General features: G+C 45.8%; 1 protein-coding gene across 1 annotated transcript in view; it reads right to left on the reverse strand.

The window, feature by feature from the left end:
• PAFAH2 (platelet activating factor acetylhydrolase 2) overlaps positions 1-25613 on the reverse strand; it is a 52402-nt gene that overhangs the window by 14433 nt on the left and 12356 nt on the right. Inside the window, exons 3-11 of the mRNA XM_078862558.1 lie at positions 17217-17295; positions 14931-15093; positions 13829-13922; positions 13313-13381; positions 12635-12827; positions 11065-11178; positions 9220-9311; positions 8553-8723; positions 5063-5211 (exon numbers count right to left, since the gene is read on the reverse strand). Coding sequence (XP_078718684.1) covers positions 5063-5211; positions 8553-8723; positions 9220-9311; positions 11065-11178; positions 12635-12827; positions 13313-13381; positions 13829-13922; positions 14931-15093; positions 17217-17295 — 1124 coding nt within the window. The remainder of the gene's footprint in view (positions 1-5062; positions 5212-8552; positions 8724-9219; positions 9312-11064; positions 11179-12634; positions 12828-13312; positions 13382-13828; positions 13923-14930; positions 15094-17216; positions 17296-25613) is intronic.

Genomic DNA, 25613 nt, shown 5'->3' on the forward strand with positions numbered 1-25613 from the left:
GAGTGGTGAGGGTTAGTGGTGAGCATGAGTGGTGAGGGTGAGTGTTGAGCGTGAGTGGTGAGGGTGAGTGGTGATTGTTGAGGGTGTGATTGGTGAGAATGAGTGGTGAGTGGTCAGGGTGAGTGGTGAGGGTGAGTGGTGAGGGTGAGTGGTCAGAGGTGAGGGTGAGTGTTGAGGGTGAGTGGTGAGTAGTGAGGGTGAGTGGTGAGCGTGATTGGTGAGTGGTGAGGGAGAGTGGTGAGGGAGAGTGGTGAGGGTGAATGGTGAGGGTGAGTGGTGAGTGGCAAGTGGTGAGGGTGAGTGGTGATTGGTGAGGGTGTGATTGGTGAGGATTAGTGGTGAGTGGTGAGGGTGAGTAGTGAGGGTGAGTGCTGAGCGGTGAGGGTGAGTGGTTGTTGTGAGGGTGAGTGGTGAGTGGTGAGAGTGAGTGGTGAGGGTGAGTTGTGAGGGTGAGTGGTGATTGTTGAGGGTGCGATTGGTGAGGATGAGTGGTGAGTAGTGAGGGTGAGTGGTGACGGTGAGTGGTGAGGGTGAGTGTTGAGTGGTGAGGGTGAGTGGCGGTTATGAGTGGTGATTAGTGAGGGGTGAGTGGTGAGGGTGAGCGTGAGTGGTGAGGGTGAGCAGTGCGGGTGAGTGGTGATTGGTGAGGATGAGTGGTGAGTGGTCAGGGTGAGTGGTGAGGGTGAGTGGTTGTTGTGAGGGTGAGTGGTGAGGATGAGTGGTGAGGGTGAGTGGCGGTTGTGAGTGGTGATGGGTGAGTGGTGAGCGGTGAGGGGTGAGTGGTGAGGGTGAGTGGTGAGGGTGAGGGTGAGTGCTGAGTGGTGAGGGTGAGTGGTGAGAGAGTGGTTAGTTTTGAGGGTGAGTGGTGAGGTTGAGTGGTGAGGGTTAGTGGAGAGTGGTGAGTGGTGATTGGTCAGTGGTGATTGGTGAGGATGAATGGTGAGTAGTGAGGGTGAAGTTCAGTGGTGAGTGGTGGTTGTGACGGTGAGTGGTGAGGGTGAGTGGTGAGGGTGAGTGGTGAGGCTGAATGGTGAGGGTGAATGGTGAGAGTGAGTGGTGAGGGAGAGTGGTGAGTGAGAGTGGTGAGGGTTAGTGGTGAGGGTTAGTGGTGAGAGTGAGTGGTGAGGGTGAGTGGTGATTGGTGAGTGGTGAGGGTGAGTGGTGAGGGTGAGTGGTGAGGGTGAGTGGTGAGGGAGATTGGTGAGGGAGGTTGGTGAGTGGTGAGTTGTGAGGGTGAATGGTGAATAGTGAGTGGGAGTGGTGAGTGGTGAGGATGAGTGGTAAGGGTGAGTTGTGAGTGGTGAATGGTGAGGGTGAATGATGAGTACAGTCAATATGCACTGCTGTTATCATACCAGGTACCACCACCACAATATGTACTCCTCTCATCATAGCAGATACCACCACAGCAGTATGCACTGCTGTAATCATAGCAGGTTCCACCACAATATGCACTGCTGTCATCATAACAGGTACCAACACAGCAGTATGCACTGCTGTAGTGATAGCAGGTACGACCTCAGTCGGTATACACTGCTGTAGCGATAGTAGATACTGCTATCGAGTTGGTAGATACCGCTATAGTAAACACTAAAACAGTCAGTATATACCGCTACAGTCAGTCAATACTGCTACAGTCAGTATATACTACTATACAGTCAGTACATACTACCACGGTGAGTAGCTACTAGAGTCAGTAGATACTATTATAGAGTGAGTAGATACTGCTATAGATTTTGTAGTTACTACTATAGTCAGTGGATACAACTATAGAGTCAGCAGATACTATACAGTTAGTCGTTACGGGTATATAGTCGGGAGATACTACTGTAGGCCCAGTAAATACTACTATGGTCAGTAGTTATTACAGTCACTAAATACTACTACACAGTCAGTAGCTACTACTGGCTCAGTAGATACTACGGTACAGTCAGTAGATACTACTACAGAGTCAATAGATACCACTTCCTCTGTTGTATGTAAGGTGTTGTTAGTATATATACCTACGAGGGGTAAAGATATTTTTTGAGGGGGGGGGGGGAGACCGCAATTTTCGGAAACCTTTTGACATCAACTATTTACCCCACACTTTCTACAACTTTTTGGACTTGTGAAAGCCTCTTATATATTTGTTGGTGGAGAAATGTACAAACAGCCCGCCGGGCTTTGACAATACCTTAGTATCTGTGTATATATATGTAAGGTTTTTAAGAAATATATTTTTCACCCGGGCAAAGCCGGGTACTTCCGCTAGTCAGTTATAAAACAGGGCGTAAAGTAAAATCGAAATGAACAGGGAGTCGGAGGGAATGCTCAAAATAACTTACATCCATGTTGTATTAGCGTTATTAAAAATAACAACTCTGAGGGAATTGTTTATTCATAAGCTCCATGGGAGAAGAAAACATTTTCAAATCCACTTTTTACTCTTGGGACATAAAATGCTATTACAATTACTCTTATTACACGACTTAAATGTAACTCAATTAACTAAGTCATACTCTCCAAAGTACATCTTGAGAGCCATATGACCAAAATATATGTTTTTCAACCACTCATCACGAGGGATTCTTTAGAGGAAGGCAATTTTAGCCTCTTTTTTTTGCATTCTGCTGCGGATTCCACGTTCATTAACTCTCCGTGAGTTGTGTGATTTTCAAAGCCGATTATCTCGATAAAGGCCAGCGGACAAGGCAGGGGGCGGACTGAGGCTGGGGCTGCATGACTTCTGCCCATGTCGCACCCACAGGAGGGCACAGCGGTGGCGAGATGCTAACTCCCTCGCCTGGTATACAGGAGGTCGTGGGTTTGATACCGACCCTAACGACCGCATATTTGAGATTGTGGTGTCTCTCTCCCCCCTCTCTTGGTCGTGTGGCTTTTTCTCCAGGTCCTCTGGTTTTTCCTTCCACATTCAGAAACGTGCGTTTAGAGAATTTGGCCGCGAAACATTTCCTTGCAATAAGCCACTTCGTTGAGCTATCATTTGCCAGGTCGCTTGTGAAAATGGCTAAATAGCTCAGTGGGTCTCACCTGGTAAAAACAAAAAATCAAGTTGATGCGATCCCACGAGCCACGATGGGGCACCCACGTGAGTTCAGGGCACATTTTCATCACACGCACTTTCCCCAATGTCAGCACCTGACCTCAAGAGGCTTTTCCGACGGTTCGTTTGCAGCAAGCTTTTGTCAGATAAGTCTTGCCGCCCCTCCTCGTTACGTGAAGGTAAAAGCTTCGCCAGTGGCTCAGGCCCACCGACGGAGGAGAACGGTTGTTCGATGTGTTGTTTAGGGGTTGTACCGCGTGTTGTTATTATTATTCAGAATTCTTAAAAAGCTCTTAGCACGTGGGGCGAAACGTCAGAAGTCGTGCTGACCGGCGGGCGGTACGACTCAAAACACATCGGAGAGCCGTGCATAGCCAACCGTGCTAAATCGGAGGTGTGGGGGCAGGACAACAAACTGAATACAAAAAAGCACAACCGTGAAAACCAAACCGAATGCTGCCCAATGCTCAATTGAGCATGGAGACACTTTTGACTTGGCGTGTATCCATTCTGTGAGACTTAAGCCTGGTAGTCTAAAAATGAAAAATGTAAGCATCACATTGGCAGCCGCGCAAAGGCACATGTGAAATAAAGTCATCATGTCCGTCATGAACACTATTATATATTTATTTCTGCTGTATGGCAGTTTTACGTTTCAGGCAATGACCCTCGAAATAAGAACGATCTTTCATTTGGATGACTATTCAGTGTCCAACTTTTGCATGTGCCATTGCAGGGAATAAAAACAAAGTTTCCGCTGGCTTGAGTCAATTTCCAATAAGCTCTGTAGCGGTTACACCGTAACAAAAAATATGGGCCTTTGCACTACCCCATTTTTCTTTCTGCCATTAGGGGCACAATACTAACTAGCAGGAGGGCACAAAAGGGCATGTTTAATTTCAGCTCCATGCCTTCTCGCCAGACGTACAGAGTTGCGCATTCAGTGTTGGGGAAAAATGCCTCTGCTTGTAACTTGCAGAGCCGTGCGTGTCGTTTTCAGGCGGCCGAGCATTTTGTGATGGACGGCATCAAACGGCACGAACGCGGCCCGGCTTTTCGAAACGCTTTTCAGATGCTCCAATTGGCTCGGCTCAAATGGCACTAATGGGAGTGCAAGTTAAAGCTGTTAAGACCCATGGCATTTTTAATAAGGCCTATGAGCATCTCAACGGGTTTTTTTTTTATATCCTGCCAAAGTTCAAATGTGTGGCCTTGTATTGAATGACCATAGCTACGTGCAGGAGAAAATATGTACCGCACATACATATATGGCAGAGATATAGCGATGCATCGATTAAAATATATTCCTTTTGCCTCGCAATACATGCAGCATGTGAGAATCTACCGTTTTCTATTTGTACATGTTACAACTAGTTGCATTTAATTCAAGACCTATGCAGATTCCATCGGTGGTACCATTCACCACATTGTCAAAAAATAAAAACGATTGTTGATTCGAAAATTCAGTGAACCGCATTGAGAGCAATTACATCAATCCTAATGTGGAGTCTATATGGCCAAGAAACGATTCAAATACCGCAAACAAGGTCCTTCTGAATACGAGTGCGACGGGCTCAGTGAGGGGCTCACCGAGGAAAAAAAATAATTTAAGTTATTGCAAAAACACAATTACACACGCGTATATACTGAGTGTGAGTGAACAGGCCTGGCCTGCGGGGTAAACATATTTGCATGCGGGATGGGAGAGGGGGCAGTGGGGAAAGGGGGGATGGGGGGGAAATGAAAATAAACAGAACGAGAAGATCTTGATTTGAAGCTTTCGTGACTGCAGGAATCCATACTCTTTGGTTCTTTCGGTAAAGTCACGTGGTTAGAAAATAAAATAAATCGCGACGTTTCGGGCGCAACACAAGCGTGTGTGTTGCGCCAGAAACGTCGCGATTTATTTTATTTTCTACCTCCGTGACTTTACCGAAAGAACCAAAGAGCATAGAACGAGAAGAGTAAAACGGGTAACTAAGCCGAGCGTCGAGGAGGCCAAGGCTGTGTGCTTACCCAGGTGCTTCTGCAGAAAGGCCAGCGAGGCCCTGTTGTTGATGTGGATGGCGGTCAAGGGGTCCAGCGTTCCCCGCGTCTTGGCCAGTTTCCCCAGAAAGGAGCCCGTCACAAAGGTGAAGTCGGCCTGGCTCTGGTGCACCGTGCCCCTTCGCAACACAAGGACAGAGACCTGTCGTTAAACGCGAAGACCGATGGAAAAAATTGTGTTCGCGAGCACTTATTAAAAGGCAGAAATAAAAAAAAACCTATCAGCATCAACACTCGCAGCGGCACAACATAAATCCCATCCAGGAGACTAATAACTCTTGCCCAGAGCTCAGGCTGATGCTTCCGCTACAGGGCCGACCTCTCCCATTCCACCAGCACACGGGAAAATGCTACTCGCTGTTCTCCACAGTTGTCATCATTTGCGATGGACAAGCAAAGAAAAGATCAAGATTAAAGGCAGAACAGCACACGAGGCAACCGTGTGGTTAACACCAAGCACGCCGCTCCTCCTTCAACTTCACCGTATCAGGTGCAGGTTTCCCTCATTTTTTACGGGTTTGGTTTGTGCGATTTCGTGAACATGCGGCTCACCTATTTCTATCAAAGAATTTGCTCTCTGCGGTTTGAATTCACTCTACGTGCGGCTATGGGGTCGGACGTGGGACAACATTCTGGTGCGTGTACTGGATGCGCTACTCGGCACGCCGTTGTCTCGTGCCATTTCGCTTTGTGCGCCCTTTTCTTAGAACGCATCTACCACCGCATCAAGAGAGGGAAACTTGCGTTCCTTTGAAGGCCGAGTTGACCAGGGCGGGGTACTGCCGCGGTGCAATGGTTACAACACTGGACCTGCGACCTTGGCCACTAGTTAATTTTCCCAGGGCGACTCTTGAATCAATGGAGCAAACGTTTCTTGACTCGCCACTGCCTGTGTCCGCCCAGCTGTATAAATGTGTATATCATGGTTAGTCGATCAGCAGGGCGCAAGTGTGGTGGGGTAAAAGTCCCCCTCGAGTGGAGACCCTTCTGCCAACAGTGGTGCGAGGGAGAAATTTCTGGGCTGCACCTCCACTTAGACCAAGGGGAGGGTCCAGACCAGCTTCAGATACTAACAGCCAGTGGTGTTTTTACACCACGACTTAGGAATCGAATCTTGGGTCTGTGGAATCATAGTTCGGCTCACCAACCAATACAGCACGGCTCCCTTTTAGCACACATGCACACACCGTGACATAACACAACACGCAAATTACCCTTAGAACAATAGACACTCTTGTAAAACGTATTCCTAACACACACCCACAAACGACAATTGTGCACATCCAATTAATGGCCTAAAAAAAGAGTGGCATGTTTAAAAGCGCAGGCAAGCAGTGATGAGCTGAACAAAGGAGCACCCATTAAATCAGAGAGAGGCCACTTTAAAAGAGCCCAAGAACGGCACGCAGTTGCGGAGCAACACGAATTAACACAAATCGTCTGAGCGGCAATAACTCACGTTGAGCGTGTGCGTCAGCGTGACGGTCTCGGGGCAAAGAAACACATTACAAATCGTGCGCCGTTTCACCGGCACGATGAGCACGGTTACTCCGTCACAACTCAGACTAAACAGTGAGCTCACAAAATGAGCCGGTGACTCAAAGCAGCTGTGTGGTGAATGTAAGGTGAGCCGCGATTGTCCGCTACTGTTGCTGCTGCTGCTGCAGTGTTAGTCAGCATCTTTTATTTTGGTCGGTCTTGGTAGAGTCAACAACAACTTGTGGTTTTGATTTAGTCATTCTCTTAGTCTAAAGGCAATGTTTCTCAAACTTTTTTGGCCTGTGGACCATTCAGCCGATGCAAACATTTCCTCAGACCACCCAGCCCCCCCTCCACCTCTGGTGACAAAACGCATTTAATTCCCGCTCTATATACCATTCATACTAAATGATTCCTATTAACCGGAACATAAACACTTTTTCTTATTTTAAACGCAGCGAGAAAGTAAATTTTTTGGAGTGCCATTTAGATCTTAGGATTAGGGTAGTTTAATGAGGGTAGTTTACCAAACTTAATTTTTTAAATTAAATATCACAAAATATTTATTAATGTCCGTAACAAAAGGTATAACGAAAGTTGTCATTATGTCCACATCAATCTGCATTTGCATCACAGCACCGTGGACCACCTAGAGGACCGCCACGGACCACCGGGAGTTTGGGGACCACACTTTGAGAACCACCGGTCTAAAGCCATCAAACATTTTGTCCAATACTACGTCATTAAATGTTGGCGTGAGAAGGCGTGCAAATTTTCCCCTTTATATAATAAGGCGAGCCAATAAATAAACTCGGTAAATCTTTCGATACACGTGTACAGCCAATTTCAATGTTTGGTCTTCCTCAGTGCACTGCAGTGTCCGATAACGTTACTAAATTAATTCATTCTGGTCTTAATTCAGAACCGTAAATTTTGGCTCATCACAGTCAATCACGCGCTGGGTGGTCTTCGAATGGACAGCGGCGGGTCATTGTCATGTTTGACGATATTCATGCACACACAGGGTCCATCATGAGATCGACATCTTGCCGAGGAACATTTTCATCACTTATTTCGTTCGCAAAAACCAAACACTTGCTGCTGCAGCGGGGGATTGGGACTGCACGTCGCGAGGCCACGATGGGTTGGGCAAGCAGTCAACAGCCGCTGGGTCCCGGGATATTCTGGAAGTTTTCCAAATGCCCCCCCACCCACCCATCGAGTTTTACAAACCCCGGCTTTTACGCATTTTTTTTATACCTTAAATCTTTTTTTTACGCTGTATGCTGGACAGAGATAGTGAAGCGAATAAATCCTGGTCACGGGGAAAAGTATGTTTAAAGAATGTTAAAGGTTGTTATCTATGTGGAAGAGAATGTGGCCCAGAAGAAGCATCTTATTGACTCGCAGCAGGATTTGTTTCCAGGAGGCCTGCTCTTTGTTGAAGAGTGGCTTTTAGTGTCCACGGAGCTTACAGGACCGTGTCTCTCTGCCAAATGCCACCTTCTAGGCACTGGTTAGGCGCCAGGATTTGTTGCAGGGCATCTTCCACTGAGAAGACAACAGAACTGACTGCAAGTATTTACAAACAAGAAGAGCCCTACCCTTTTGTCAGTTCGCTACCTGGATGACGGAGTTCCCAAACCGTGCGAGTCGTGGGACTTTATTTCGCCGTGCTTCAATACACTGGTCGGTGCGGGTTGATGAAGGCAGGGAGCATAGAAAATACAGTACAAATATGGATCTTGCTGCATGGCCCTGCTCTGTCCGCTACATTGTCCTGCACGCAATCTGACTTTTTGTCAGAAATTAACCACCAATGTCCACACAATGCTTCAGGACAATGCTTTGGGACCATGCTTAGAGTCAATGCTTAGGGACAATTATTAAGGCCATCACCAACATGTTGTGCTTACTCAGCAATGAGCTAACATCATTCAACACGAGTACAAAATAGGTGAGGGGAACAGCGGCTGCTCACAGGATGGTGATCATCCTGCGATCGACGGTGCTGGAGTCGAGCTGCCGCTGGCTCTGGATGTTCGCCACCCACTGGAACTTCTCCGTGTTGATGAAGAAGATCGGCTGCGTGACGTTGGGGTACAGGTCCCTCTCGATCGGCAGCATCCAGCTGTCCATGACCACAGCACACCTGGCAAAACACAGCGATGAACACAAAGATCCCACATCAGCACAGTGTCAGCAGGGAAAGTGCGGTTCGCAAAAATCGATTTGACCAAAATTCACAGTATGAGGTTACGTATATCCGAATGAAGCTTTTGCCAGTTTTGGCTATCACTCCATACCGTTGTTCTCCATGACCAGGAATTTGACCTTTGTTGCTTGGTTCAGTGGTCAGCACAGCATTCAATCTACTCTATCACTACCCATAACCAGGGCTGCACTTAGATCCAAATAAAACCCAGGATATATCGTGGAAATGACAAAATCTCACAATACCAGCAGACGGAAGAACTACGGATTCTGAGAAAACCAGGACAGGCAGCAAAAACGCTACTCATTACAACAAAACAACCAAGCTCATCCACAACCATGTGATGGTGCAAGGCACGTGCACTCCAAGGATTCACTGGGCAGCCCCGGCTCACCACCACCTCCACCCCCAGGCGTCAACAAGCAAAATGCACCTGAAGCGGGGCTCTTTGGTCAGAGCGACGATTGCAGTGGCTCCTCCAAACGAATGCCCCATCACCGACAGCTTCTCCAGGTCCATGCTTCCCTGCACATCGGTGACAAAGGGCGCCACCGAGTGTAACAGCTGATACTGAATTGCAGATACGAGCAGGTCACCCGTTGAAGGAAAAGAACGTCTCAAAAAAATAAAAACATTCAGAATTATCGTTAATAATAGACACAATTTATAATGGGCACATATTTCACGAATCGGACCCATTGTTCGATAGAGAACTCAAGAGGCGCATAGTCGGAGCTCAAACGCCAGTCTGAACAGATGAGAGCCTCAACAGATAAGAGCCTTGAACTGCTGCTGGAAGGTGAACAGTGATTGGGTGCTGTGAATCCAAAATCTAAAACTAAAAAAAAGATACCATGAAATAATAATTTCGAAATAAAAACGGTCTCTCTGCTTTTCATTCATTTTTGTTATTCATGGGGCACGGTTGCACTTTATTTCGTGCGCGGTCGCAATTTACTTGCCCAAGTCAGTGTAAGCTGCTGATGTGACGGGTTTATTTTTTAATTCCTGTTGATCTGTGCCCCCTGTACCCGTTCCGTTGTTATTTGCACTGATGCCTACTTTACTGACGGTGATATTGGCATGTAAAATGAAGACTAATTGATTGACTGCCCTGTAAGTGGTGGGCAGCAGAGGGCAGTGGAGCAAAGTCCATTATTATGCTGTGCGTCTATGCTCCCACACCCATTCTCCTCACCTTCACCGATCTGCACTAACCAGCATGGCGAAGTATGATCCAATTCCCACTTCCTCTCCATCTGCACGGCATGGGGAGGCTCTCATCTAGCCGTCAATTGCGCATCTATATATATAAAATCGCAAATCTGTCTGTCTGTCTGTGTGTGTGTCTGTGTGTCGCCGGACCATACGCACTTTCATTGGACGGCGGTTGCCCCTGGCAACGGGTAGCGACGCATTCGCTGCGGGGTGGACGCCATTTTTAATTCCCGTTAAAAATATGCGCACGCATTAACACGCGACTCTGAGGTAAATTCATCAAAGTTTCACGTCCTCTTCACTCCCCTCCCACCCCAATGTGTGCAATTACTATTATAGGGTCGGTAGATAATAAAATTATAGCGATTACACAGTATTATTGTAGCGCGGGGGGGGGGGGGGGGGAACGCCACCCGTACCCAGCCTCAGCCGGGTGGGCAATTTAGGCGAGGCCGGAGGCTCTGCACAGTACTAGGCCTTGACACCCACCACGCGACTGAGGTAAATTCATCAAAGTTTCACGTCCTCTTCACTCCCCTCCCACCACAATGTGTGCAATTACTATTATAGGGTCGGTAGATAATAAAATTATAGCGATTACACAGTATTATTGTAGCGCGGGGGGGGGGGGGGTGTAACGGCCCCGGTACCCAGCCTCAGCCGGGTAGGCAATCTAGGCGAGGCCGGAGGCTCTGCACGGTGCTAGGCCTCGACACCCCACCACACTATAGGCCGTACATATTACTGCACAGCGGCCCAGGAGATCGTGGCTGGGGGGGGGGGGGCAAGGGTAGCAGCCCATCTGTGTATATATGTAAGGTTATTAAGAAATATATTTTTCACCCGGGCAACGCCGGGTACTTATGCTAGTGCATGTATATAATCCGCAAAGCTCTCCGAACCATTCATGCAAAGTCTCAGTGTCAGACTACTCTTTGCCTCAATGAACGGCGATTTTGGACACAGGGACAGTTTATTTGAGCACTTGAATTATTGCCCGAGTAGCCTTGATATAAAACAAAGGCAGTGCCCCCCCGTTTCCAGCGGCGCTGGTTTTTACCTTCAGCTGCTGGAAGTCAAAGCCCGAGGGGAGCACGTTCTGAATGGGACGGCCTTCGTTAATGTCCTCCAGCAGACGCAGGCCGCGCACGCACTCGTCCGCTCGCTGGTGAACCTGGGGGACAAAGTCTCTCCCGTCAGATTTTCCCGCTCGTCCACTGGGGTGGATTAACGTTAACCTGGCCTCAAGGCCGCACTCCAAACATTCCAAAGCGCCACACCTGTTACCTGCGCAGGGCACAGAACGTGGTCAACATCCGCAGTATCGCAAATACCAGGCGTTCGCGCACGGCACTTGGCTCCTATATTTCTTACAGATTTTTTTTGGACAACAACAAAAATCAGTGCCAAAGTACAATCTGCATTAGCACAAGGTTGTTGGCCAAATGTGAAATTAATCTGAAATCAGGCTAATGAGCCAAATAACTCCACGGAGGGGGCCGTGCACCGAAATAGAATGGCGGCTCGTTTCTCCGGGGCTGAGGAGGCTCTAACTCCGCTTCGGGTTGTCCAGTCTCAGCCGACGCGTGCAGCGGCATTAAATGCGTAACGGCACTGCTTCGTCGACACAAGATTCACCAGAAAAATGCAATGGAAACACGTATATTTAGAACAAGCCAGGAAAAGCTAAATATGCGGTCAAAGTATAATCTCAGAGGTGGCAGCTTACTGAAGGACGTTCTAGAAGGAAGAATGTTTGCAAAAAGGCCAAAATTTTATTTATATTTCACCTTTATTTAACCAGGTCAAAACCCTTGAGGTTAGAAACTCCTTTTGCGAGGGGGACCTGGCAGAACCAGAAAGAAGCTATGACAACTTGAAGGAAGGCAGAGGGGGCAGGGGGTGTCTATTGCAGGAGGGCGCGTTTAGTAAAATGAAGACGAAGCTAGCAGCTGGACAAGATGGAGTTTGAGCCAAAGATCCGTCATTGGGCAGAGAACTAGGGAGAGAGGGGGGAATGTGATGGGAGCCCAGCAATGGCGCATTATCACACGTTGCCGCCTGCTCATCTCCACTGTCAATCGCAACACTGCGTCCCTCGTTTACCGAGGTTGTGCCGTATTAACACGCGGCACATCGCTGAGCTAATCCACCTGCACGCGTCAGCCCAAGGCTTGGTGGTAAACACAGGGCGGCAGTTGGTCTCTTCCCCCCAGACCAGAGGTCGCAATCGGGTACCCGATACCCGTACCCTACCCGATACCCAGCTACCCGTACCCGGCCGGGCACGGGTACCCGTTTGCGACCCTAGTGCACCTGGGTACGGGTAGGCCGTGAGTCACTGGTGAGTAACCGTTTGTCACTCATTTCCCAGCCTCTTGTCTCTTCTCACAATTCAAGTTCCTAGAATCAACCCACCCGCGCCTGCAACATGGCTTCATCCCAGAGGTCGCAATCGGGTACCCGTACCCTACCCGATACCCGGCTACCCGTACCCGGCTGGATATTGGGTAGGGTACGGGTACCCGTTTGCGACCCTGGTGCGGCCGGGTACGGGTAAGGAATCAAAACCCGTTTGCGACCTCTGCCCCAGACCGCAGTTGTCGTGTCAGATGTGCGAGGTGCGCCACCTGCTGGTTGCGCAGGGGGAACTCCTTCTCTCCGGGCAGCAGCTTGCGGTAGGGCAGCCACACCTCCTGCATGCACTCGCCGTTCTGCAGCGCCGCTTTCTCCTCCCCTTCACACGCCGCCGCCGTCTCGGCCGCTGTCCCTCCCTCGCCCTCTTTTGGCCGAATGAAGTAAGTGGCCGAGGAAGACAGGTCTCTGGTAGGGAGAGCAGACGTGACCGTTGAAAAAGATCACTAGCGGGGAACGTCACGTTGAGTCAGTGGCATAGCGCAGTTGGGATAGGGAGGGGCTCTCATCCAGCCGGGGGCCCCCCATCTTTTTTTCACGTCTTTGTATCCCGGCGCCGAGGCCGCTCTGGCCCATGAGCTCCGGTGCCGTTCTGAGTCAGCACCACTGATATCCTGGATTTGAATGTTGGCGGTCACCTGTAATTTAACCTGGTTCTAAAGTGCAGTGCATCTCTTGGTCTTGGCCCGGTTATCAATCAATGTCCGTGCAAATGAACATTAGAAATGTCGTCGTTTCAATAAAATTTGACATTGTCAAGTTCAAGACTGAACCGAAGATACAATTGGACGACCGACAAATGTAGTTGAATGCAGTGTTGATGAAAGTAGGCTTATTGAAGTGACTCAAGTGTCAATTCTTTGCAAGTGTTGCGACAGTTGAATCAACTTTACCTGTGCTCGACCGCTCCCACAATGAAGCCCCGTGACGCCATCTCCACGCACACCGTCGAGTACAGGGTCCTGCACACAGATACCCGGGTTCGGTCACGGCCAGCACGGCACACGAGCAGGAACGTAACGCTTCACAGACGCGTCGGCGATTCGATGACTTGTCATAATTCCGCATCACGATTTGGTTAGATAATTTCATATTTTCTGTCACATTTTTTGCCATCTCATTTACATAGTATTTATTTTTACGTTCTTTCTCGTTTGTACAGCTTTATTTGCCCAAACGTATCATGTGCGTGATTGAACACATCATCATGAGGGCATAGATAATTATATAATTAATCATTGATACTTTCTGTATTATGGCTGATGCATGATAAAGCATGTTTTTAATCATTATTTTTCTTCTTAACAGTAAATAATTGCACACCACATACTGTTAAGAACTGCACAAGGGTGTGCCGCAAAACCCAAGTCAGAAGCCACGGTGCATTCCCAGCCCTGCCCGATGTGTACCTGAAGGCCCCCAGACCGTGAGAAAATATGATGAGCGGAAACTTCTCTCCAGAACGAAACGGTGCGTTCCATTCCACAGGAACATGGTACGAAGCTAGGAACACAAATATCCAACACATGGCAGTTAGTAAGCAAGCGTGGGTCAATCATTTACATTAAATGGTGACATTAAAAACGACGTCTGTGTCACACAACAATGTCCTTATTATTATTTATCCAATTTGATCCCGGTTGTGCTGTTGGTATTTTATCACAAGACAAAGTATCTATTCAGATCGCAGAGCAGTGCAGTCCATAGTGGTCCATTGTGTTAGAGAATGGCCATGGCAGTGGATATCACTGAGCTACCGCTTGAGAGGTAATTTGACTCCTGGTCTGGTCCTGTGATCCAAAAGTATGGGGCATCACTTTCCCACCCAGCAAACACTTAATGTGGAATTCATCCTTATGAATGCAGAACCAAATTTTACGTGATTGGGCTTTTGTACAGTCATTGGTGGCTGGGCTGAAACCATTAACTGAGATTAGTAAAATGTTCTCATCAACCATCTTCCTATTTGTCATGCATTTAAAACATGCATGTTGGAGCAGATTAAAATGATGACCACATCATCCCAAACAGCAAATCAGAGTGCATGTTGCTTGTGTAAAAAACAAAGCAATTTAAAGCATCTTCTTGGTTCTTTCGGTAAAGTCACATAGAAGGAAAATAATAAAATAATAAAACATAATAAAATAATTCTCACGACGTTTCGGCCACAACGCAAGCAGCTGTCCTCAGGTGAACGGCTGCTTGCGTTGTGGCTGAAACGTCGTGAGAATTATTTTATTATGTTTACATTTTATTATTTTATTATTTTCCTTCTACGTGACTTTACCGAAAAAACCAAGAAGATGAATCCCTGCAGTCACGAAAGCTTTAAATCGAAATTCAATTCAAAGCATGTTGAACGAAGTTTATGCCCCTCGGCGGTGCCCCGTAAGATAAACGAAGCAAACACAGATGACATTATTTCTCGTGACATTATAGAAGAAATACACCACATTTAGCTTGAAGCTTAAGGAGCGCAAGCGGTGCCCCGTGTGGCTGGTAGATCGTCACCGAACATGAAGCTGAAGAAGCTCGTGAAGCACGGGTTGAGGTTGAGGAAGTTGACGAGCCCGCCCGTGTACTCCCGGCGAGGAATCCACAGCGGCTGCGGGTTCACCTTGGGCTGCTGCACCACGGCATCACGAGCCGGGTAGTAAACGCGCATGAAGCTGCCCTGCGCACGTACACACGCGACACCAAGAAATGCGACGGGGAGGGAGGAAGGAAGACTTGACAGCACTTGAGCCTCAAACGGAGGAGCTTGTCAGCGGTGCCAGCTCCACGCTACTACGAGCTGGTCGGCCACCTGTTAGCAATGTTGAGTTTGTTTAGAAAATTGGCGACAGTGGGTATCACTGAGCTACCGCTTGAGAGGTAATTTGACTCCTGGTCTGGTCCTGTGATCCAAAAGTATGGGGCATCACTTTCCCACCTAGCAAACACTTAATGTGGAATTCATCCTTATGAAATGCAGAACCAAAGTTTACGACGACAACGGGGTTGTCCGTCAATTGTTTTGTTATTGAAACTAGTGGCAGGTATTCGACAACAGCGTTTTGTTTCGTCAGCGATGACTATGAGTGGACAGAAATTAAGCACGATGATCACTAAGACTACCCACTGTGATGGGACAAACTGAACTCGTTGGAACGAAGATGCAGATTTCAATTTAGGAACATCAGAGACTGCAATACACTGGAGAAGACCAAACATAATTGGCTATAAGTGTAAGTATATACATCAAAATGTAGTGAATTCACGGATTGGCTGACCTGAAATGTGTGGGGTTCGGATGGGAAATTGTGTGCCTCTGACACCAACATTGAACCACTAAGACTGGGCTAAGAGAACTTGTCCTGAACTTGACTAAACTTTCACAGCTTGTTGTCAACTAGACTATGATCAAGAATAATTACCATGGCCAAAGCTGTCGACACCACCACACCTCCCCAATGCTTTGCTTTTACTCTCAGTTGCTGCACAGTAGAATGGTTACCTCCCAAGAGCTTCCCTGCAAGTTTCCCACCATCTGGTCTTTTAAGTGTCCCCCTGGGACCCCCTGGGCTAGTCTCGGCAAAATGTGCCTCCCTCATCCTGCGCAAAATCCACCCAGGATTCGCATAATCGTATTAACGCGTACATCGAGCAACACTCACTTTTATTACACTCAAGTCGTGTCTCTCTTCTCTTGCAACGTGGTTTGCATAGCCCATCAAAAAGACCTGGCCTGCCAAAGCAACGCACCTGCTGATGTACTTCTAACAGCACCCTGTATTATGGGCATTACTGGCAAAGTGGGCAGTCCTAAACCACGCTGTCAATGTTCTCCTCCTGTTTGTGAATTGTGATTCCTACTGCAGGAGTGCACTGAAAACCGCCTCCTTCCTTATCAATGTGGTGGTGGTGTGGTTGGTGTCCAAAATGAATATCTGCACAACCACAAAAACTAACATTCGTCAATAACACTACTTTAAAAAGGAAATATATGTAGATACACATGTGTTATGAAGGACCATTGCCCAAAATGTCACCCATTATTGATTCATTTCCTTTAAGGCTGTGTTATTGACCGAAATAATGTCCGCTACATCATGTGTCGTTTGTTTCTCTATGGTGTTCACAACCCTTATGTATGAACTTCTTTCACATCATATGTAGCCAACCGGTGGAAGGACAATAAACTAAACATAAAAAGCAGTTCAACAAATTAGCTTTCAATTTAGACTTAAAAGTCCATAGCTCCAGTGGCTTCCTCATATCAAAAGGAAGAGCGTTCCAAATGGCCATAGAAGCGCATTTGAAAGCGAGTGATGTGGTAACCCTCTTTGATGGTTAGCCAATAGCCACTGCGAGGATGTATGTATGTTGACCTTCTTTCGCACCGTACGTAGACAACCATACTAATCGTAGGTGCGGATAACCGGAGTTCGCGTGATGGTTTCTGCTCCCTGAGGAGATCAGCAAGGTATTGTGGTTCATTTGTGGCAAGCACTTTGTTTATAATGAGTGCAACTGTATAATGTAATCGTTCGGCAACCGGAAGCCAATGCAGCTTGGCAGACACTAGACGGACATAGTCTGATCTTGCATTAGCCGTCAGAACACATGCCAAAAAATGGTTGTACAGTGGACACTGCATCTTGGTAAACACACTGCGCATTTTCAACGCTCAGTTTGAATTTTTTTTTTACTCAGATAAACACTTCTAGAATCACTAAATGTGCCCCACGCCACTACCTCCTTCGCCCTCTAGTCCACTTCGAACACCTCCTGTACCCCAGCGTTCAGCCAGCTCACCTGCACGCCGTGTGGAGTCATTACATCCGTGCAGCCCACCGGGTACGGTCCCGTTCCTGGCGGAATCCCTGCCATATTCCTGCACCACGACCACAGTCGACGACGTGGCACAGTGGCAGAAAACAAAACAAGTGCAAACATTCATTAAAGAGACAACCAAAGCGCTGCAATTACATTTGTAGGTGCAGCCCATTAGTGACCGAGGCCAGCATGAACAGGAATGTCCCCAAGCTGGTCTCTTCTTGGAAGCTAAGGAGGATCGAGGCAGGTTAATGCTTGGATGGGTGCCCACCATGCATGTGTAAGGGATCTTCGAGCCACCGTCACGCACACACACCACGCAGACATGAAATCTCCGCACTCGGTATAACACGCACCAATCACACGCACGGGAATACACTAGACGGGGGTCAAGGGTTAGAGGGCACCGACGTCACCAGAGACCAGGCGTGCGATACGAGGATGTGTGTTGGGCACGAGGGTGGAGATGGAGGGGTTAAAAGGGGCTGTGGGACGCGTGTTAGTGGTTGGTTTTGGAACGAGTGCTACTGTGGGTTGGAGAAATAAAGAAGTGCTTAGCCAGTCTCCAACTCCTCTTCACATGCATGACAGGTTGTTGTAGGCTGCATAAGGAAGCAGTTGACCAGAATCGTAGAGCATTCTCATCAACGAAGCTTCAGTAAGGGAGCCTGCATATAGGTGTATCAGCATAAACGGTATGAGTATAACTCCGTTCTGTCTCCGCATGCATGTACATTTTAAATGTTTTCAAGTCCATCAGCCCATTGGTTTTGCAGGCCAATATTATTCAGCAGCATTTTCTTAAGCAGGCAAACACTGGACCGGTTTCAACCATCTGGGTCTCCTCAGCAGTCAGGCTTGATGTTATTGATTCCCTGTTCAATGAAAGGATTGAAATGAGGTATACAGTATACTCTCCCTCTGCGTTGTTGTTTGCACAGCTATAGGTATGTATAATAGTAAGTTTCTTATATTTAGTGCATTTCATGCAAATTGCATCTCAAAATGCCGAACATTGTGAACATTTTAATGTAAAAAGTGTTGTGAACACCACAAATAACCAACACATACATACAAAACAACACATGATCAAGGGTACAGGGGTAAACATATTACAACAAACTTTTCGTGAACTATGTTACGGACTATTCCTACGCCGCAGTCTTGTAGCGTATAGGACAGTCCATCCCGCAGTCACCCCAGACACGCAACGGCATGGGGCGTGAGTAAACTATTGAGCTCCCGACATCAGAAGAAGTCCAGGGAATGACCAGGAAGGTGTTTAAAGTCACCACCAACTCCCTGGATGGTCCAACTCCCCACTCCAGTCCCTCAGAAGCAGCAGCAGCATCACCAGTTCTGCCAGATCAGCAGTACCATGGATCCCCCCTCCTCCCCATTACCTCTCACCTACTGTGAGCCCCCCGCCCCCGTGACCTCTCACCGACTGAGTCACCAACCAAACTGCACCTCCGATTGGCACGGTTGGCTACGTATGGCGTGAAACACGTTCAACATGCAGGTATACACATACAACCCCCACTACTCGCCGCCGTAGAATCATGTGAATGACTCAGGAAGACCATATAAATGTAGGATACTTTAAGTGGCTACTCTGAAATCAAGGCTCACGACATACTTTGTTGTATAATGTAGCCTTCTGATTTCATTCTGTCATCTTACTTTACAGTTTCACGCCTCTCCCCTTCTCTTGATGTATCGTTATTAATTAACTAGCTTTTTTGCCCGTCCAAGGACGGGTATATATTGCAATAAATCTGAAATATTCAAAATAAAAATTGTTCAGCTCATGATTATTAATGAGGCGGGGGAGGTTGCCCCATAGAGTGACGTCACCGGTTAATGGTTATTGTGGAGGGGTGCGGCATGTGGAGTGACGTCACCCCCTCGTGGTTATTGTGGAGGGGTGCGGCATGTGGAGTGACGTCATCCCCTCATGGTTATTGTGGAGGGGTGCGGCATGTGGAGTGACGTCATCCCCTCGTGGTTATTGTGGAGGGGTGCGGCATGTGGAGTGACGTCATCCCCTCATGGTTATTGTGGAGGGGTGCGGCATGTGGAGTGACGTCACCCGCTCATGATTATTAATGAGGGGAGGGTTGCGGCATGTAGAGTGCGCGAGCTTGTGTGTTAAATCTTGACTTAAAGCTTTCGTGACTGCAGGAATTAATTTTCTTTGGGTCTTTCGGTAAAGCCACATAGATAGAAAAATAATAACAATATCACGACGTTTCCATCGCAACACAAGCAATCGTCATCAGGTGAAAAATATAACGGGAGAGCTGCTGAGGCAGAAAAAAATATATGGTTGGAGCGCTGCTAAGGCAGGAAGTTATAAAGGTTTGAGATGGGTGTAATCCAAGGGTCAGTGGGCGGTGCTAGAGATGAAATTTGCATGTAAATGTAAGATAGGAGAAATCTTGACAAACGAAGCTATGGGGGTGGCCATTGTATTGTGAGAGATTAACGTGTCAATGTAAGAGATTTGCTTGTAAATGTAAGCTCGGAGAGAGTTCGGAAGGAGCCATTGCCACATGGAGGTGGAAGCAGATGGCAAGCCGCCATTTACTAACACAGCTAAAACCAAGGCCGTAGCCTTGGAGTCAACATTGGGGGGGACCAAATCTTCCAGGGCGTCTGGGGGTCTCTCCCCCCCAGAAAAAATATATGCCACCCTTCCTCTTGCTCATGATGACACTCACTTTTCGATTTAAAGCTTTCGTGACTGCAGGGATTCATCTTCTTGGTTCTTTTGGTAAAGTCACGTAGAAGGGAAATAAGAAAATAATAAAAATAAAACATAATAAAATAATTCTCACGACGTTTCGGCCACAACGCAAGCAGCCGTCCTCAGGTGAAGAACAGGTCTGTCGGAATTATTGTATTATTTCCCTTCTACGTGACTTTACCGAAAAAACCAAGAAGATGACACTCACTGTGAATGAAAGCTGACTGTAATAAAACTGCTTGCACTTTCATCAAATGAACACATGCTTTTTATCATATACCATACGAATATGCAATAACTGAAAGCTACTACAAATATTACACATGCAGCACAACATAAATGATTGACACTTTACTCAGACTTCACGTGGGCTTTCTGACAAATATAACGTAATAAAGACATTCACGATAGTTCAATACGCTGGGTGAATGACGCCAAAAGGCGCCTTTTGGCGTCATCTGGTCCAACCCATATGAGACTAGGCTCTAAGGAAAGCTGTCTCGGGTGTGGACCAATCAACTTCAAGGACAGTGCACATTATCAGAGTTATGTCTTTTTTTGTATTATGACTGCAGGTATTGCGGTCTATGCAAACATGACTCCTTGTAAAAAGGTGTCAGTTTTGTTGCCAGATAGAAGGGTAAAAAACCAATTATCATATTTTTACTGGCAAATGAGGTTCCCATAGTATAGTAGTGTAGTAGAGTAGTATTCTTTGGTTCTTTTCGGTTAAGTCACGTCTAAAAATAAAATAATAAATTAAAATAACATATTACGACGTTTCGATTGCAACACAAGCAATCATCATCAGGTATAAAAGAAATAGCAACAAAAAATCTAACTAGAAAACTATAGACAGACATACAAGCAGACAGACATCACAACGGCACACAGAGAGAGGACACACATCGGCACAAAGAGAGGGGTTGTCTCTATGACGGTCCCTTAAATATAGAGAGGGGGGGCGAGAACGGAGAGAGGGAGGGGCAGAGAGACTTAGCATATCAATGAGTGTACGCCAACGTACTGCTGCTGCTGCAAGTAAGATGACAATGTGGAACGCGCACGCAAAATTGAAAACTAGGAGACAGGCACACGAAAATTAAATAACCCAGCAAAATATCGAAATGTGATGTAATACAACACAGAGAGTCGGTTAACACACAATTAACGCATAGCCTGGTTGATTACGTGTTTCAAAATTTGCTAAGTTAGAATTTTAAGTGTGAAAATTCCAAAGAGAGGACACAGGCAGAGAGAACAAATAGCCAGAAAGAAAAAGGATAAGCTTAAAACTTCCCCGTAGAAGTGGTTCAATCTTAATTTAGGAGCTTTCGTGACTGCAGGAATTATTCTTTGGTTCTTTTCGGTTAAGTCACGTCTAAAAATAAAATAATAAATTAAAATAACATATTACGACGTTTCGATTGCAACACAAGCAATCATCATCAGGTATAAAAGAAATAGCAACAAAAAATCTAACTAGAAAACTATAGACAGACATACAAGCAGACAGACATCACAACGGCACACAGAGAGAGGACACACATCGGCACAAAGAGAGGGGTTGTCTCTATGACGGTCCCTTAAATATAGAGAGGGGGGGCGAGAACGGAGAGAGGGAGGGGCAGAGAGACTTAGCATATCAATGAGTGTACGCCAACGTACTGCTGCTGCTGCTGCAAGTAAGATGACAATGTGGAACGCGCACGCAAAATTGAAAACTAGGAGACAGGCACACGAAAATTAAATAACCCAGCAAAATATCGAAATGTGATGTAATACAACACAGAGAGTCGGTTAACACACAATTAACGCATAGCCTGGTTGATTACGTGTTTGAAAATTTGCTAAGTTAGAATTTTAAGTGTGAAAATTCCAAAGAGAGGACACAGGCAGAGAGAACAAATAGCCAGAAAGAAAAAGGATAAGCTTAAAACTTCCCCGTAGAAGTGGTTCAATCTTAATTTAGGAGCTTTCGTGACTGCAGGAATTATTCTTTGGTTCTTTTCGGTTAAGTCACGTCTAAAAATAAAATAATAAATTAAAATAACATATTACGACGTTTCGATTGCAACACAAGCAATCATCATCAGGTATAAAAGAAATAGCAACAAAAAATCTAACTAGAAAACTATAGACAGACATACAAGCAGACAGACATCACAACGGCACACAGAGAGAGGACACACATCGGCACAAAGAGAGGGGTTGTCTCTATGACGGTCCCTTAAATATAGAGAGGGGGGGCGAGAACGGAGAGAGGGAGGGGCAGAGAGACTTAGCATATCAATGAGTGTACGCCAACGTACTGCTGCTGCTGCAAGTAAGATGACAATGTGGAACGCGCACGCAAAATTGAAAACTAGGAGACAGGCACACGAAAATTAAATAACCCAGCAAAATATCGAAATGTGATGTAATACAACACAGAGAGTCGGTTAACACACAATTAACGCATAGCCTGGTTGATTACGTGTTTCAAAATTTGCTAAGTTAGAATTTTAAGTGTGAAAATTCCAAAGAGAGGACACAGGCAGAGAGAACAAATAGCCAGAAAGAAAAAGGATAAGCTTAAAACTTCCCCGTAGAAGTGGTTCAATCTTAATTTAGGAGCTTTCGTGACTGCAGGAATTATTCTTTGGTTCTTTTCGGTTAAGTCACGTCTAAAAATAAAATAATAAATTAAAATAACATATTACGACGTTTCGATTGCAACACAAGCAATCATCATCAGGTATAAAAGAAATAGCAACAAAAAATCTAACTAGAAAACTATAGACAGACATACAAGCAGACAGACATCACAACGGCACACAGAGAGAGGACACACATCGGCACAAAGAGAGGGGTTGTCTCTATGACGGTCCCTTAAATATAGAGAGGGGGGGCGAGAACGGAGAGAGGGAGGGGCAGAGAGACTTAGCATATCAATGAGTGTACGCCAACGTACTGCTGCTGCTGCAAGTAAGATGACAATGTGGAACGCGCACGCAAAATTGAAAACTAGGAGACAGGCACACGAAAATTAAATAACCCAGCAAAATATCGAAATGTGATGTAATACAACACAGAGAGTCGGTTAACACACAATTAACGCATAGCCTGGTTGATTACGTGTTTCAAAATTTGCTAAGTTAGAATTTTAAGTGTGAAAATTCCAAAGAGAGGACACAGGCAGAGAGAACAAATAGCCAGAAAGAAAAAGGATAAGCTTAAAACTTCCCCGTAGAAGTGGTTCAATCTTAATTTAGGAGCTTTCGTGACTGCAGGAATTATTCTTTGGTTCTTTTCGGTTAAGTCACGTCTAAAAATAAAATAATAAATTAAAATAACATATTACGACGTTTCGATTGCAACACAAGCAATCATCATCAGGTATAAAAGAAATAGCAACAAAAAATCTAACTAGAAAACTATAGACAGACATACAAGCAGACAGACATCACAACGGCACACAGAGAGAGGACACACATCGGCACAAAGAGAGGGGTTGTCTCTATGACGGTCCCTTAAATATAGAGAGGGGGGGCGAGAACGGAGAGAGGGAGGGGCAGAGAGACTTAGCATATCAATGAGTGTACGCCAACGTACTGCTGCTGCTGCAAGTAAGATGACAATGTGGAACGCGCACGCAAAATTGAAAACTAGGAGACAGGCACACGAAAATTAAATAACCCAGCAAAATATCGAAATGTGATGTAATACAACACAGAGAGTCGGTTAACACACAATTAACGCATAGCCTGGTTGATTACGTGTTTCAAAATTTGCTAAGTTAGAATTTTAAGTGTGAAAATTCCAAAGAGAGGACACAGGCAGAGAGAACAAATAGCCAGAAAGAAAAAGGATAAGCTTAAAACTTCCCCGTAGAAGTGGTTCAATCTTAATTTAGGAGCTTTCGTGACTGCAGGAATTATTCTTTGGTTCTTTTCGGTTAAGTCACGTCTAAAAATAAAATAATAAATTAAAATAACATATTACGACGTTTCGATTGCAACACAAGCAATCATCATCAGGTATAAAAGAAATAGCAACAAAAAATCTAACTAGAAAACTATAGACAGACATACAAGCAGACAGACATCACAACGGCACACAGAGAGAGGACACACATCGGCACAAAGAGAGGGGTTGTCTCTATGACGGTCCCTTAAATATAGAGAGGGGGGGCGAGAACGGAGAGAGGGAGGGGCAGAGAGACTTAGCATATCAATGAGTGTACGCCAACGTACTGCTGCTGCTGCAAGTAAGATGACAATGTGGAACGCGCACGCAAAATTGAAAACTAGGAGACAGGCACACGAAAATTAAATAACCCAGCAAAATATCGAAATGTGATGTAATACAACACAGAGAGTCGGTTAACACACAATTAACGCATAGCCTGGTTGATTACGTGTTTCAAAATTTGCTAAGTTAGAATTTTAAGTGTGAAAATTCCAAAGAGAGGACACAGGCAGAGAGAACAAATAGCCAGAAAGAAAAAGGATAAGCTTAAAACTTCCCCGTAGAAGTGGTTCAATCTTAATTTAGGAGCTTTCGTGACTGCAGGAATTATTCTTTGGTTCTTTTCGGTTAAGTCACGTCTAAAAATAAAATAATAAATTAAAATAACATATTACGACGTTTCGATTGCAACACAAGCAATCATCATCAGGTATAAAAGAAATAGCAACAAAAAAGAGACAACCCCTCTCTTTGTGCCGATGTGTGTCCTCTCTCTGTGTGCCGTTGTGATGTCTGTCTGCTTGTATGTCTGTCTATAGTTTTCTAGTTAGATTTTTTGTTGCTATTTCTTTTATACCTGATGATGATTGCTTGTGTTGCAATCGAAACGTCGTAATATGTTATTTTAATTTATTATTTTATTTTTAGACGTGACTTAACCGAAAAGAACCAAAGAATAATTCCTGCAGTCACGAAAGCTCCTAAATTAAGATTGAACCACTTCTACGGGGAAGTTTTAAGCTTATCCTTTTTCTTTCTGGCTATTTGTTCTCTCTGCCTGTGTCCTCTCTTTGGAATTTTCACACTTAAAATTCTAACTTAGCAAATTTTGAAACACGTAATCAACCAGGCTATGCGTTAATTGTGTGTTAACCGACTCTCTGTGTTGTATTACATCACATTTCGATATTTTGCTGGGTTATTTAATTTTCGTGTGCCTGTCTCCTAGTTTTCAATTTTGCGTGCGCGTTCCACATTGTCATCTTACTTGCAGCAGCAGCAGCAGTACGTTGGCGTACACTCATTGATATGCTAAGTCTCTCTGCCCCTCCCTCTCTCCGTTCTCGCCCCCCCTCTCTATATTTAAGGGACCGTCATAGAGACAACCCCTCTCTTTGTGCCGATGTGTGTCCTCTCTCTGTGTGCCGTTGTGATGTCTGTCTGCTTGTATGTCTGTCTATAGTTTTCTAGTTAGATTTTTTGTTGCTATTTCTTTTATACCTGATGATGATTGCTTGTGTTGCAATCGAAACGTCGTAATATGTTATTTTAATTTATTATTTTATTTTTAGACGTGACTTAACCGAAAAGAACCAAAGAATAATTCCTGCAGTCACGAAAGCTCCTAAATTAAGATTGAACCACTTCTACGGGGAAGTTTTAAGCTTATCCTTTTT

Source organism: Lampetra fluviatilis, chromosome 14, assembly GCF_964198595.1.
Source record: "Lampetra fluviatilis chromosome 14, kcLamFluv1.1, whole genome shotgun sequence".
In the NCBI taxonomy this organism is placed as follows: domain Eukaryota; kingdom Metazoa; phylum Chordata; class Hyperoartia; order Petromyzontiformes; family Petromyzontidae; genus Lampetra; species Lampetra fluviatilis.